Genomic DNA, 14,806 nt, shown 5'->3' on the forward strand with positions numbered 1-14,806 from the left:
TTAATTAAGTCTGGTAAATGAATGCCCTGTTGTAGACTCTCTTTTGACCTAATGGAGAAAAACTACTCTGTTTTAAAGAAGTGTGCATTTTCATGTTGCCCTCTAATTTTCTGAAGCTGCCACGCTCCATAAATATTTAGACATTGGTACCTTGCTGACTCAGAAGCATTGCATAACTAAAAAAAAGATGGTAGACAGACTCACTAGAGTGATGCATTGCTTTACAAAACACTGTGTTTAAACAGAGTCCCTTTTATTGCTGCCTTAAAAAAATGTCCTCCAGGGGTAGCATTTATCTTCAATTTTGTGTTCTTAGTGCATGTGTAGGGGTCTTTCACAGAGTTCATGGCCTGCGGAGATGAGAGCACTAAAGTAGGGAGTTACTTTGAGACTTCAGAAGAGATTTTTTTGCCTAGTCTTTTCTTTTGATCCAGGCTGCCGTAGAATCATATTTTAGTTTTCTAAAAAATTCATGCAAGATGCTGAAATACTTTCATGGTTTTCTGAATCCAGAGCCAGGACTTTATTCAGGGCCAAGTCCAGCACTGTATTCCAATCAAAAATTCAACACTTACTTCTCAAAAATTCTATAATAGCTGCACAAAATCACTTTAGAAATGATCATTGTTGTATTTTGTGTTTTACAATGTCTGCTCTAGAGACCGTTGTAAAGAACAAGGTAGAGCAAATGTAAGATAACACACAGAAAAAAGAATGGGTAAGAAAAGATGAGAAAAGCAAGAATGCACCACTGGAGATAAGCAGAGTAAAAGTCTGTATTCTGTTAATTGTTTTTTGGGGGTCTCTAAGGTTTGTTTTAATGTAAGAATGTCAAGATGATGTTCATAATCATCTGTTTGGCTATCTTAAAATTATGATTAGAATTTAAACTTTTATTGAGAGTAACTGAATTGTTCATTGACTTTGTTCTTTGTTGGCATATACAAATACATACAATACACACACACGCCAAAAAAATTGCATTTGACATCACAGAGACTACCTCTCCTTCACTCCAAGTTTTCCAAGCACCAGATTAGGGACTAGGTAAAATATCTGCCACACCAGCTGTCACTTTCATGTTCCTGACAGGATTGACAATAATATGTGCCAAAAAGAATCTGTTTCTCACTGTTGCATTTTCTTAAAACCAATACACACCCCAGCTCATACTCTAACCTTAATAGTGACCTCATACATTCTTTCATCAGCATGTCAGTACATATGTATGTTGAATTTTCCAAGTATTTGGGAAGTTAACTTGCTTTGCATTTCTGAATTTACTGTTCATATTTTGTGTTTGGAGTGCATGCTGGAAGAATTTGGTGTGCGTGTTTCTTCATATTTGTTGGAAAAAGGAAGTGGAAGGTATTACAGTTTTAAATAACACCATCATCCTTTTCTGAAAACAAAACAAAACAAAACAAAAAACTAAAATTAAATAACTCCGGAATCATTTCCTAAAATATTTTTGCCTGGGAGGCCTTCTACATACCAATAGTTATTATCCTCCAAGGTAAAATTTTCCTCAAATGCCTCCAGTAAATCATTTTTTAATTTGCATTTATGGTCAGTGCTGAGTTTGGAACAGTTTTTGGACTGCTGTTACATAGTACACTGATACTTATTTTCATTAAATGATCCTTAGATTTTTATACTGCAAGTAATTAGGAGTTTGTTAGAAAATTTAAGCTGAATCTATGTGCGTGTCAGTGGATTTTGCTTAACACCCTGAAATGTATTATAATTTCCACAGAAAAATGGAATGTCCCTTGCATCTGGGTGAGGTAACCGGCCACGTACAACAGCAAGTCAGCAGAACACACTTAATATCTCCCAGCAGGACTACTAACACCTGTTTTACTAGGGTGGGTTTTCAAATTTACACCACCCAGTGAAACTTGACATTGCCTTCCAGTACAGTTACAAAAAAAATATCATAATAAGCTATCACGTTAAAAGCTCATGGGAAATAAACAATCAGAAAAAGAAATAATGTAACTTTTTAGTCTCTTCTCTTCTTTGCATTTCTGCAGATTTTACTGGAGAGTTTGCTTATCTCACAATTTTCCCTTTCTTCAAGTTTCCCTCATTTCATTTGGCTTCACCCTCAAGGTGAACCAAGACTTCATGGCAAATTTAATCAGGTCTGAGTAGTCATAGGTCAAGGTGACAGTGCCACATTCAGCCTGCCATACCAGCATCTTGCACAGAGACTACAAATATGAAACTAAAGAGGTTCCTCAGTAGGGTCAGTGTAAGTTTCCTGTTACTGCAGGCCACATTTATTCCCATCCCATTTCCATCAGGATTTGGAAGTGTTTGGGTGTATTCTCAGCTCTTCAGACTGTCCCATACCGAGTAGTAGTAGTAGTAAAAAACGTCTTTTTCTTTACAGATAATAGTGTATGCAGTTTCTTTACAGGGAATCTTGATAAAAATGTAAGACTTTCAGATAGTCCTGCTCAAGAATCAAGATCTTTTATTATGAATATATTAACACATAAATATGTTGATAAGCATGCCCAACTGTAAATGTAAGAGTCAAGAAAGCAGATGGCTTGTATTCAGATGTGTTAAACTAGTTTAACTTGTGCAATATCAAAAGAAACCAGTTTGCTTACTATAGTATGACTATAATACTTGTAAAATGAGACCATAAGAGTTTATTTCCCGTTGGACCCTTTGAAAGTCTTAGACACTATTTTTTAGTTCCAGTTCTAGTAGAGATAAATCTGAATAATAATAATAATAATAATAGTAATAATAACAATAACAACAACAACAATAATAATGTTTCTGTAACAAGACCCTCCCCTTTGGAACACATAGGAATCACCTATTCACCTATTGTGGATAACATAACAGTGTAGTGAAAATCCTATACAAATATTTCAAATACGATTTCATGACAACTCTTCTCAGAATACAGGTAAATCATCAACAGTGCCAAACTGAATGTAATGAATGCATGGCATAGAAGGTGTTTCTTTTGATGACTTAGGTTACTGATTGGTACTTTTCTAAATAATTACCATATTTTACAATTAATAAATATTTCTTATTTTTTTTCTGAATCAGGTACATTTTGTCTCACAAAATATATACAATGCAAAATCATTAGGGAGTTTTTATATTTTAATTGTATTAACCTTTGAAAATTTTTCTAAAAATTTTCTTTTTCTGAAGAGGTGAGAAGAACTTGAAGTGTGCTAAACGTCTGTTTTCAAGTGAAGAACAAAAGAGGGTTCTCAATGCCAAATATTATTTCTGTCATCATTTAAGAATCACCCAGACTCCCAAACACTATTGAAAATGTGGCATTTAAAGAATGGATAGGCAGATGGATGAAGATATTGGACTGGGTAATCCATTTTGCCGTACCAGTTTTAATCTAGGATGATGCTGTTGGCTTCAGCAGAACCTCCTCGGAGTAAACTGGCTAGCAGGAATGTGTGTTTGGGCCCAAGTTGCACTGTGTGCAATGCATGAGTCAACAATGAACAGAAACTGAAATAAACTTGTCTTTCTTAATCTCTGACAACAGCTTTAGGTGTAGCAGGCTATTCAAAATCATAAATTTTGCCAAAAAGTAGATATTCCAGGTAGTGGAGTTTTTGTTTGTTTGTTTGTTTTTGCTTTTAATATGTATATGTGAGAATGTACGTGACCTAGTCTCATACTGCTCCCCATTATGCGAGTGAGGATGAGAGTTTAGGCCACGTACCTGGAAATATTTTTCCATTTCTTCCAAGTCATTCCGTATAACTAAGTCTACATGGACAGTTTCATAGTCTTCCTGGCTCCAAAATGTGCACAAGAAATGCTTTTATCCACACACGAACATGTCTCGGTTGCTTGCCTGAATCTCTGTACTTTTTAGAATCCACAGTTAAGACCAGAGCTAAGACTAAACCAGTAGCCAGAACTCTAAAGGTAGTATTTCTCTGTCCTTGTGTCCATGTGAAAGTCAGAAACACAAATAAGATCTGCTCTTCCATTTTTCATTTTATTCATTTTATACAGGCTATGTATTGTGAATATTTAGAGGCCAGTATGCTATCTTTAATTCCTGATTTGTGTTTTTATTTGGTTTTGATTCTACTAGCACTACAGAACTTGAATGAGAATGCACTGTGTGGTAAAAATGCATAATTTTCTGCTTTTTAATTCATTTAAATCCATTAACCTCCTGCTCATCTTAGTGATGAACATTCATATGAAAGTGAAAGAGTGAAATACAGCTCTCAAATCAGATTAATACTCTAGGGAAATTATTTAAGAATAAATCTTGCTGGTGAAGTGGATTTGAAGAATATCTCATGCCATAGTTCTAATCCCAAAGGACGTCTATTCAATATTCATTAAAAAAAATAAAATAAAAAAATCAGCCATCAGAAACATTGGTGAAATTTTTACAAAGCAAACCTTTTACCAGGTTTTATTTGGGGCTTTACATTGTGGTTCAGAATGTCAAAACACATACAGAGCTATGGAAGATAGTGCAGAATGATGTGCTGACAGAAATTACAGTTTTACATTTGATTCCAAAATAATCAAGAGAAATTTAGAAGCATATATGTGTAGAGCGTGTTCTGTTCTTCAGAACTAATCCTGCCAGAACTAGACAAATCTCAACTCACATATACGTCTGTATGTTCTCATAAACTATGCTGTCATAAAGTCAACAAGAAAAAAATTAGTCAAGCCAAGATATTTTTCAGAGCTTCTTACAAATACAGAAGAACATCATGCTGTATTAGTCATCATTACTTGTCTTCTGAGTAGCCCACAATTAAATTGATGCTTGGAAGTGAAGAAAGTGTTGTCTGCCAGACAAAAGAGATGAAAGCTAGTCTTGGAAACAGCAGAAATAATTATTAAAAAAAATAGACATATTCTATATGTTGAGTCACTGGTGAGTACAATCCCACAAATGAGCTCTTCCTGTAAGTCTGCAGACTGCTGGGTATTAAGTACTACTGTTTATCTACATGCAAGTCCCACAGTCTGGTTTAGTGATTTATTTCAGTCAGTAAAAATTCAAAAAGCTACCAGTCAAAAGCAGATTACCCACAACTACAGCATGTAATATGTTACAGTAGTTTTGCAATGTATCTTCTTTGTATGCCATATAATGTAATAATAGTGTTGCAGTTGTGATATTGCTGCTTATTTGTACATAATTGTTTTAAATATAATCCCCTAAAATGTGGGTGTAGAAATATCTTGGGACTCGCTACTATTTATGGTGTAAGTATTTCAGATGCATTTTTCACAAGGTTATGTGTACGAACAACATTAAAAGGATTTGATTTACACAAGCAGCTTAATACTTAAAAAGCATAATTCAGTAGGCTTAATTTAATAAGTATCAAATGATGTTATCTGATGATGCCTACAAATCTAAATTCCTAAATTATCATCCTCTTAGCTGAGTTTACTTGCACCCATGAAGCTGGAACTACATTTCAGAATAGGATAAATTATTCTTCAGTTTTGATAAGGAAATGGTTATATTATTAGAGATGATAGTCTTTGTTTACCTCTGACAAGCAGTCTCGTGTAATATTGATTGGCTTTCAACATTTTTATTTGAATAGCTAGGTGGACAAATACCTACATGGCAATGAAGATGTATTATATCATTAATTATTTAATTATTCCATTTTTAGGTTTTAATATTTTTAATGTGGCAAATCTGTTATTCAACACACTTCATTTCTTTCAGTCTTTTGAACCTTTAGTATAAACTAAGTGATTTGAAACAAATAATATTTGTGAGTAACAGTGATGTGATTTCAGCAGCAGTACGTTCTTAGCAATTAAGCAATACAAGCTATGTTCTTATCAATACAAGCAAATTTGATTCACTTTCTGTGTCTTGATATGTAAGATTTGGGATCTGTGTATCCTGATTTATGTACTGAAGCAAACTGCATCTGCTACAACACTTTGTATTTCTTATGATACTGTTCATGTTAATGGGAAACATCACCTCTGTTGTGAACTTGTGCTGTTTGAAAGTAAAATTCATTACAAAATTGTGGGCATATTTCATAAAATTTGTCTGGCGTCTACATGAAGTATTACAAAGCAAAATCCTTAGTCCTTAATGTTTAAGCAGGTAGATTTCTATATATGCAGTGTTAGCACTTGTAAGAGTTTACCCCAGTGTATAATAATGCCACCACTAACTACTTAAATAAACATGGGCTTCAGGGATTCATACCACTCTTGATTGAAACAGTATTGAGGAGTAGAAACTGCTTGAAATCTCTTAGAGCTTTTGTAATTGAAAAATTACTCTCATCTGTTGGTAAGTTTGAATAAAAAGTGTTTGGGGCTGCTAGGGTTTGAGTTCAAAGAATAACTGCGGTTTGCCAAGGCAAGAAGTAGGTAATTAAAGCAATGTTTATAGACACACTGAAAGCTTCAAAATGGGACAACTTTAAGGCTAACTTCTAGACTGGAAAGGAAAGAAAGTGAAAATAACCCACAAATGTATTAATGGATGTCTTATTGAATCTTCTAACAGTTCCTGAGAGTTTTATAGTAACTGCAGTTATTATCAGAAAAATGACTGTAAGAGTTATGTTCTGATATTTTCTGTGTATTATGTGGCTGTGAGTTGCCACACCAAACGCTCAATTCACAAGCCAGAACAAGACTTTATTATAAAGCTAACACTGCAGCCACAGTCTATTGTCTGAAAGTTGGCCTCTGTTATTAATTCATGCAGCACCACCAACAGGAATGACTTTGGACTTAAGGTTTGTGTTGCAGATCTCTTGGTGAACCATGAAGCAAAACAGAATTTTCTTTGTAGTTCTGCAGTATATTAAGTCATTGGTGTTAATAGTAATGACTTGATTTGTCTGCAAGTTTAAGAGATGTGATTTCAAAGACATGTACAAGTAGATGTATACACGTAAAATAACCAGGCACCATTTCTATAAGATAATTAATTTTTATTATTTTTCATTTGAAATGTATGTTAAGACTTAGGCTTATTATTTTCTAAATATTTAGTATTTCAGGTAGATATTGAGATGTTTTCATAGCACTTAAAGGTTTAAGTGGGCCTTATCAAATTAGGTGTTTTTTATAGCGATGGCCTCCTGAATTACTGCAGAGAACACATGCCCATTATGAAAAATGCCTTGGTTATTCTAAGAGATCTGCTAGGAAGTATTGATTTGGTTATTTGGAGGTGAGCATTACTTACTTCAGTCTGTTTTTGTTTTTTTCCCCTTTAGCTTCTAGTACTTAGTGTCAGAACAAAATTTCCCATCTTTGAAGTAGTTTCAAAGTAGTAGTAATAGTTTGAAGTTCTACATTAAAGTTGATTTGAAAGTTCAGAGAGGGTCTAAGTTATACAGCTTATATCCAAACAAAACTTAATTTCTGTTAAATTCTTCGGGACAGGAAAATTTCCATTTGAATTGGTTTCTTCTGTAGTTGACATTGTTTAAAGGTCAAGTACAGATATTCTCATTGTGTTCTTTATTTTCATGGCTGATCCAGGTGTGTAGTTGGAGGTCAGGACAGAGCCAGCCCAATTCCTTGCTGTTGCCCTCAGGAGTGGCTCAATCTCCCTTTCCCTCCTCCCCATCTTCCACATCCTCTCCCAAATCATGCCTTTCTCAGGCTTGGACACACCCTGTCCTCCACTGACTCCTGTGCTCATGTGACTGCATAGGAAACCGGAGTGACTAAAATAAGATTGCCTGTTTTGCTGGGTGAGTTTTCTGCACTGAGCCAGCTCCCAGTGTGCTCAGAGAAGTGTTGAAGCCAGACGAGGTGGCAGCAGCAAGGCCCCACGCCTGGGAGGAGGAGGTGAGGAAGAAGCAGATCATCCCATTTTAGCTGCAGCCAACTTTCAACTCACTTGGCTGTGTCACATCACTATCTCTTATGAAATGACCTGGTTTATTTATCTATTTATTTATCTATTTATTTATCATGATGTGCAGCTACATAAACATTTAAGAAAATGATAGTTAATGCCTGAGTATCTGTAAGTACAGTGCTTGGCCAGAGCTGAGCTGGAGTAATCTAATTGATTTAGAGGAATGGTTATACCACTTTCACAGATACACAGATTGGTGACACCAGCCAAACTGATTTATGAAAGCTTAATTGTGAACCCCAACTTAGCAGTAACTTTAATAAGAGTTAGCTGCAGAGTTGTATTTTTTTTTAATTGATTTAGGAGAGAGATTGTTTATCGTTCCCTATATATAGTAACGTGTTCTTAAAAACAGTTAAATAAGTGTAGGAGAAGACTTTTTAAAAGATGTTGTTGCTACTGGAGTTTATTGTGCTTAACAAGCTCATATCTAAAAGTTTTGTAGATGCTTATATGTCTATAAAAACTACCTGCGGGTCAAGAAAGTCTGTGTAAACTCATAATATATACTTCTAGGGTCAGTAGTAAAACGAATGTTTCTATTCCTTTTAGCTACTAATATTTGCTAAGAATAAAGGCAGAACTGCAATCATACAAAGACAATAATAGTTACGCCCTCCTCTCAGCATAGAAAAGATACTGTCAACAAAAAAGGAGTTTTCATTCCAGGAATGAATTTACCCCTCATGTTATAAGGGTCGAAAGCTGCTCATATGAAGTTTTGTAAAATGTGTAAACATTCAAATAAAATTAAGTGCTTGGACTTGATCTACTCCAGGTTTATGGTTTTGGTGCTGAATTTTCCTTATTTCTTTTAATATTTTTCAATGAAAATAGGCATTTAAATTATATTGTTAATTTTTTGTATGTGTGCGAGTAGTCAAATTGCCTTAAAAGTATCTGTCGATCTAAAAAAATGTAATTTAAAATCATGTCTGTTGAAGCCACTTGACATAGGACATCTCTTTACACACCATTATTTTGTGTTGATAGGAACATTTTTTGACATACAAAGTTGTTAATTGAAAGATGTTACATTTATATTTGCTTCATAGAACCTGGGAGGGAGGGGGAAAGCAGGAAGGGACAGTAATTTAAATGAATTTTTTGGAACATTCTGGCTCCCTAAACTGAAAAATAGAAACATAAAAAGAGTTAATTTAATGCTGTGACTAGTCATTGTACAGGCAGAATTGTGATCCTTTTATTGGTCTATATTTAGGCTACATTTTTTTCTGCTCTTCCCTAAAGCTGTCTGTAGCAACTGTAAAATTATTCTAAACCATCAGCAGTAGTGCAACATGTCCTTTACTAAGTGAGCACTTTTCAGGGTATCATAAACTTTAATTAAATTAAAATTTTTTAGCATGAGATTTGAAGGACAAAAATAGAGAATAAGAGATCACTGTGACATCATTTTCACAAAATTCTACATCATTCCAATGAAATACTTTTGCTAAAACATTTGTTGGATGTTTTTACTTTCATTTTTTCAGCTCACTCAGTCACCCACATCTCCAGACATATATTCAGTGTCCCGTATGGATGCTTTCATTGCTGTTCCTTTGTAGTGTATCAAATCCAGTTTTATGTTAAGTAGGTGGGTTGCTGATTTGCCAGCATGCCATTCTGGATTGGGCATTTATGAATTGTTTTTAAGCACCAAAGTGGACAATGAACGCTTTATATCAGTTCCCCAATTAGGAGTAATCATTCTTGCTAAACTTTGGTAAAGAGCTGTAGTATGCGATGAATGTAAAGTATTCATTCCTGGGCTGTTTCTTTTTTTTTTTTTTTTTCTCCCTACATTTTTACTTCAGTACATTTTGTCAAATAGTCTTATGCTGCTTGTTATTTCTGTTCATATTGCAGATTGAGAATGTTGATGTTTGCCTTAGCTTTCTGGCAGCCAGAGGCGTAAATGTCCAAGGTCTTTCTGCGGAAGGTAAGAGAAGCAGATCATCAGAACAAATAATTGGATTCTTTTTTCCTGAAAATTAATTTTCATAATACAAATTATTTGTACTTCTATACCAAACTGCAGCTGTCTTGAGTGGAATTCAAACATAGATTACTATATTACAGTGAGAGAGAGAGTGTGAGAAAAATTTAGATTTCCCTTTAATTTTCCCTTGAAAATGAACCAAGAAATTCAGTATGTTTATGAAACCTAAGGCACATTTTAAAATAATATCTTTATTTTCAAATATATTAATCTTTTCATGTTATCTCCACAATATCAGATAGGTAGAGTTTTTTCCATGTATACATTTCTCATGTATGGGTTTGTGTATGGGTTTCAAAACCACAAACATCGGTGTAAAAATCTTGCTTAGATGTGTAAACTCATGGAATACTATTTTTTAAGAGCATTTATTACCAGTAGTAATGTTGTAAGGATGCCTATGAAATTTATTTCATTATTTTGATATAATGTATTAAGTGAATGAGCAAATGGTCTTGCCGCTTATATTATAACCTTTTTTAATATATTAGTCCTTGCCTGATACACTTATAAAAGTATAAAATCAAAACCATTAAAATACCAATACTTTTAATTAATATGTAATATTTGCCATATTAATATAAAATTAAGTCAGGTGGATACTTTATCTTTTAGATTAATACAATGGATACAAGATTTTGGCCTGTAAAGGATTAAGTAGTTCTGCAAGCTGCTGTGCATCTTCGAAATCCCTTTGACCTCCGTAGCTGCTGAAGCTTTTAGTTATTAACAAGATGCAACCTTATATTATTTTTTTTATTTTTATTTTTATTTTTTTATTTTATTTTTATTACAACTAAAAGATTTTTTAAAAAAATATATATATTTTTTTAAGAGATGGTAAATTTCATTGATTTTTAGATCACAGAAGAAAAATCTTGAATGATATAGCTAGTGTTTGATTTTAAAATTAACTCAATTAACTCACCATTGTCATCCTTCACCATCTAGTACCTTTCCAGTATCTTAACAGAAGTGTATCATAACTATAACATATGTACTGTCTCTTTTTCTATACTTCTCAAATTATGGAAAGATCCTTAACTGATTCAAAGGAACCTCTGTATATACTGTAGATATGATGGTGGGATACTGAATATTTACATGTTGCTATTCATCTCAAAGCTGTTTAGAACTCAATTTTTCAGCAAAGACTATTTTTACATGCATACAAAATAAGAATCAGATGTGTGAAGAGCATAAATTTATTACATGACAATACTCTTTGTTTGATACCATGACATAATACAACACCTGTTTTCCTTTCTACTTCATAAACTTAAAATTGGATTGCATTCTGTAATACATGCCTTCATTCATACCTTTTTTTTTTGCTTTGGAAAATAGTTTTTAAAAGATAGAAGCTTCAACTGTTTGGCATTAAGTGCAAATACTACCAAAAGCAATATTGCTATATAGTTTTAAATGCAAGGACTATTTTAAAAACACTTTTATTAATCTTTAAAACAAAATTTTAATAAGGCAGACTTTGAGTTCTGACGTAAGATTAAAACAAGTTTTGCTGTTTTGCAGTTAGTCGTGACTCCGGTATAAATCTAATGTCTTTGTAGTGACGTTAGTGCAAACTGACACAGAAGTGTGACTCCTTTAAATATACCATTTCTAGCACGTACAGTCCTGAACAATTTGCTTGAAGGGAAGGAATTGAGAAAAGCTGGCATGCTTTTTTATCATTAAATTATCAGGTTACCTTCATAGTGTTTTGTCAGCACATTTATGTTTAAAATTAAGTTTAGAAACAGGTAAGGCTGTTTCTCATAATAGGCTTTGGTGAATGTGTCTTGTCACATAAATTGGGTCATTTATTAATGCATCCTTCAGACAGTTTCTGGAACAGTAAACAATGATCTTAACAAAGATTAAAGATTTTACAACCAGTTTCCCACCTCATTTCAACACTTGAGCAAGGAGGTCTAGAACCAAAGTTGTTTTCCAGTCTTGACTGCAAAATCTGTACTGGAGAACCCAAATGATAAATAATAAACCAGTTGCTACTAAGTAAAACACTCCCCTCCTCTTCCCTACAAGAGTTTAGTACATATTAGAATTTTCATCTTCACAGGGAAGAAGAGGAAGTATGGATACTCAGAACAAATTTCTATTTTGCAAAGTACATAGTGAAGTCCAGGATTGTGTTTGCTTTTGAGAAAAGATCGAGTCTAAGGGCTACAATGCTTGATGGTCTGTTCATGTATACATCAACATTTCACATAATTTTATTAAAAGGAAATTAATATGGTTTAAAATACATTAATATGAAAGTGCTTGTTTATAAACTGTGTTTTAAACATTACCTCAGAAAGGCTATGTAGCACATACAACACAATATTTAGATTTGCAGGAAAGACAGAAAGATTGTAATGTTAGGTTACAAGTCTACTGGCCTAATGAAAACCTTTCACAAGAAGCCCAGTGCCAAAGAAAATTAATAATGAAGATATGAACAGACCTAAGTGCTGCAGATAATTTAAAGCCCCCTGAGTCGTCTTTTTCTGACACAGAGATCTGTTATGAGCAAAGAATAACATTAGCCTTTTAAAACCTTTATCTCAGGCTGGGCAAAGACAAAGAGAAAGGAATGGGATACATGAGGATGCTACTTTGAGTCAACAGAATTTCATATGGGAAGCTATTTTAGCCTCAAGTGAAAGCTGTAGTTTTGAAGTCTTTATTAATCAGTACTGGCAGTCTGACATATAAACCTAGAAAATCATGTAACTGGAAAGTTCAGAGATGTAATCACACACCTTATGGTCACCTCTTTTTATTGTTGTTTTCCATTAATCTGTGTCTCTTATGTTCCTTACTAATTCTTGTGAATGCATATAGACTTATGAACGAGGTTGTTATCATCTCTTTTCAATTTTTTTAGCAGTCATTATTTACTTCCACTGTGCACAGAATTTTACCAAGAATCCAGAAGAGGAATTGAAAGCAACTAGTTAGAAGGGGAGTGTTCCTAAAGCCAGAAAGAATTCAGATTTTACTAATTGTAAAAGAAGTTTCCCTGCTTCCCAAGAATCCTTGTACTTTGTTGCGTCTGTGTACTGTATTCACTTGAGATTATATATATTATATAAGGTTAGGTTTAACCTTCTTTATGACCATGCACATTTGACTCATCATGTGGACATTATGGAGATATGTTTCTTGCAACAATGACACACAAATAATTGAAGATAACAAACAATAACGTATCAGCGACAGTTAACATGTCCCCAATTGTAGAGATAAATGCAGAAAGGCATAAGCATGTATAGGTTTATGTACATAAATGTTTGAGTATAAAACTGTTACAAAGCTGAAAGTGTAAAACCACAGTTTTCACTCATTTCTCTTTTTTTTTTTTTAATAGAAATAAGGAATGGAAATTTGAAAGCCATTTTAGGGCTGTTTTTCAGTTTGTCTCGGTACAAACAGCAGCAACATCATCAGCAACAGTACTATCAGTCTTTGGTGGAGCTACAACAGCAAGTCCCTTCACCTTCAGCTGAAAGCAGCCAGTCCAAAACACACCAAGATATGCAGTCGAGGTAGGTTAAAAAGTTAATTTTCTTATGTGTAAAAGCTTTTTATTTGCCTGTTCAAAAAGGAGATGTTCATGTGAAAAAAAAAAATAGTTCACTTTAAAAAAGGCTTAAAAGACTAGCTTTTTTTAATTGTTATTTTTGTACCAGTTATTTTTGCAATAGATGTAGGAAAACAATATTTATTTAAGTGTCTGTTTGGTGTTAAGCTTGCATTTCTTGAGAGTAAAGCTACAGTGAGTGCAGAAAACCTTCCCAATTAAATTTAGTTCAATTTTTAGTTAATTTCAAGGCATTCTTCATATTTGTTTCTACAGTCCTTTGCACAGTAAGAGATGGTTAGCACATCTTCAGGTTAGAATACTGATTATTTTCATGTTTTCCTCACATGAGGAGGCAAAATAGAGGAAAGACACAATAGTTTCATTTATTATAAAATCTTTTTGTTCCCATGCATTGTGTTTTTGAGTGCCTAATTCTATTCGTGTGGTTTTTGATTTTTTTTTTTTTTACTTTGAAGAAGTTTTTTGTTTCTTTTAAGAGGACAATTTAAGATTTAGTTAGTAAAGCAAGAAATTCAACAGAAAACTGTTGAATTACATTACTCTCAGACTGAAGCTGAAGAAATATTTTCAGAAAGTCGTTGCCTATTGGCCATGACAAAAGAATCAGTTTAAGTACAAATTTCTATTCAAATGGAAAGAGTATTTTCAGAGTATACTTTACTGAGGAAAAAAAAAAAAAAAACTATTCTCATATAGGGCTATGTAAAGTGAATTTTTAATGAAGAACTTTATACATTGCTCTGTAGGTATTAATACTTGTTTGTACTTGTTTGATTTAATATTTTCTTGTTTAAAAGATTTTGCATACTTCATTAACAATTGCATATCTAGAATGTGATAAATCCATGAGTAAAAGTATCAGACTACAATAATTAAATTTTGGTTCTTGAGTCCTTAACATCTAAAATACACTTTCCTGTTTATAGTAAACAGCCTATTTCTTCAGTTGAGTAAACCTTTTGCACTTCAGCCCAATAGAAATCTTTGCCTTGAATTTAAGAATGTTATAAAAATAAATTTATAGCAAAATGTTTTTGGTGGCATTTCTGATTACCTCATTTGATACAAAAATTAAGATACACTTGCATTTGCCTGGGACACTACAATGTGAAATGCATTTTTTTTTCTTTGCTTCTGAAAATTAATCTCTTTGAATGCTTTTTCTGTGAAGTTTGCTATTAACATGTAATGTAGGGAATTACGGCACCATCCGGGAAGACTCTAAGCACTCTGAACATTTTCTGAAGTTGATTTTCTGCTTTCTGTAAGACATTTA

The 14,806-nt window shown here is 33.4% G+C and overlaps 1 protein-coding gene across 13 annotated transcripts in view; it reads left to right on the forward strand.

Moving 5' to 3' along the window:
- NAV3 (neuron navigator 3) overlaps window positions 1-14,806 on the forward strand; it is a 411,556-nt gene that overhangs the window by 240,091 nt on the left and 156,659 nt on the right. For all 13 annotated transcript variants that reach the window (XM_048047448.2, XM_048047439.2, XM_066993373.1 and 10 more), the window contains exons 4-5: window positions 9,785-9,857; window positions 13,294-13,471. In XM_048047448.2, coding sequence (XP_047903405.1) covers window positions 9,785-9,857; window positions 13,294-13,471 — 251 coding nt within the window. The remainder of the gene's footprint in view (window positions 1-9,784; window positions 9,858-13,293; window positions 13,472-14,806) is intronic.

Source organism: Anser cygnoides, chromosome 1 (genome assembly GCF_040182565.1).
Source record: "Anser cygnoides isolate HZ-2024a breed goose chromosome 1, Taihu_goose_T2T_genome, whole genome shotgun sequence".
Classification (NCBI taxonomy): Eukaryota; Metazoa; Chordata; class Aves; order Anseriformes; family Anatidae; genus Anser; species Anser cygnoides.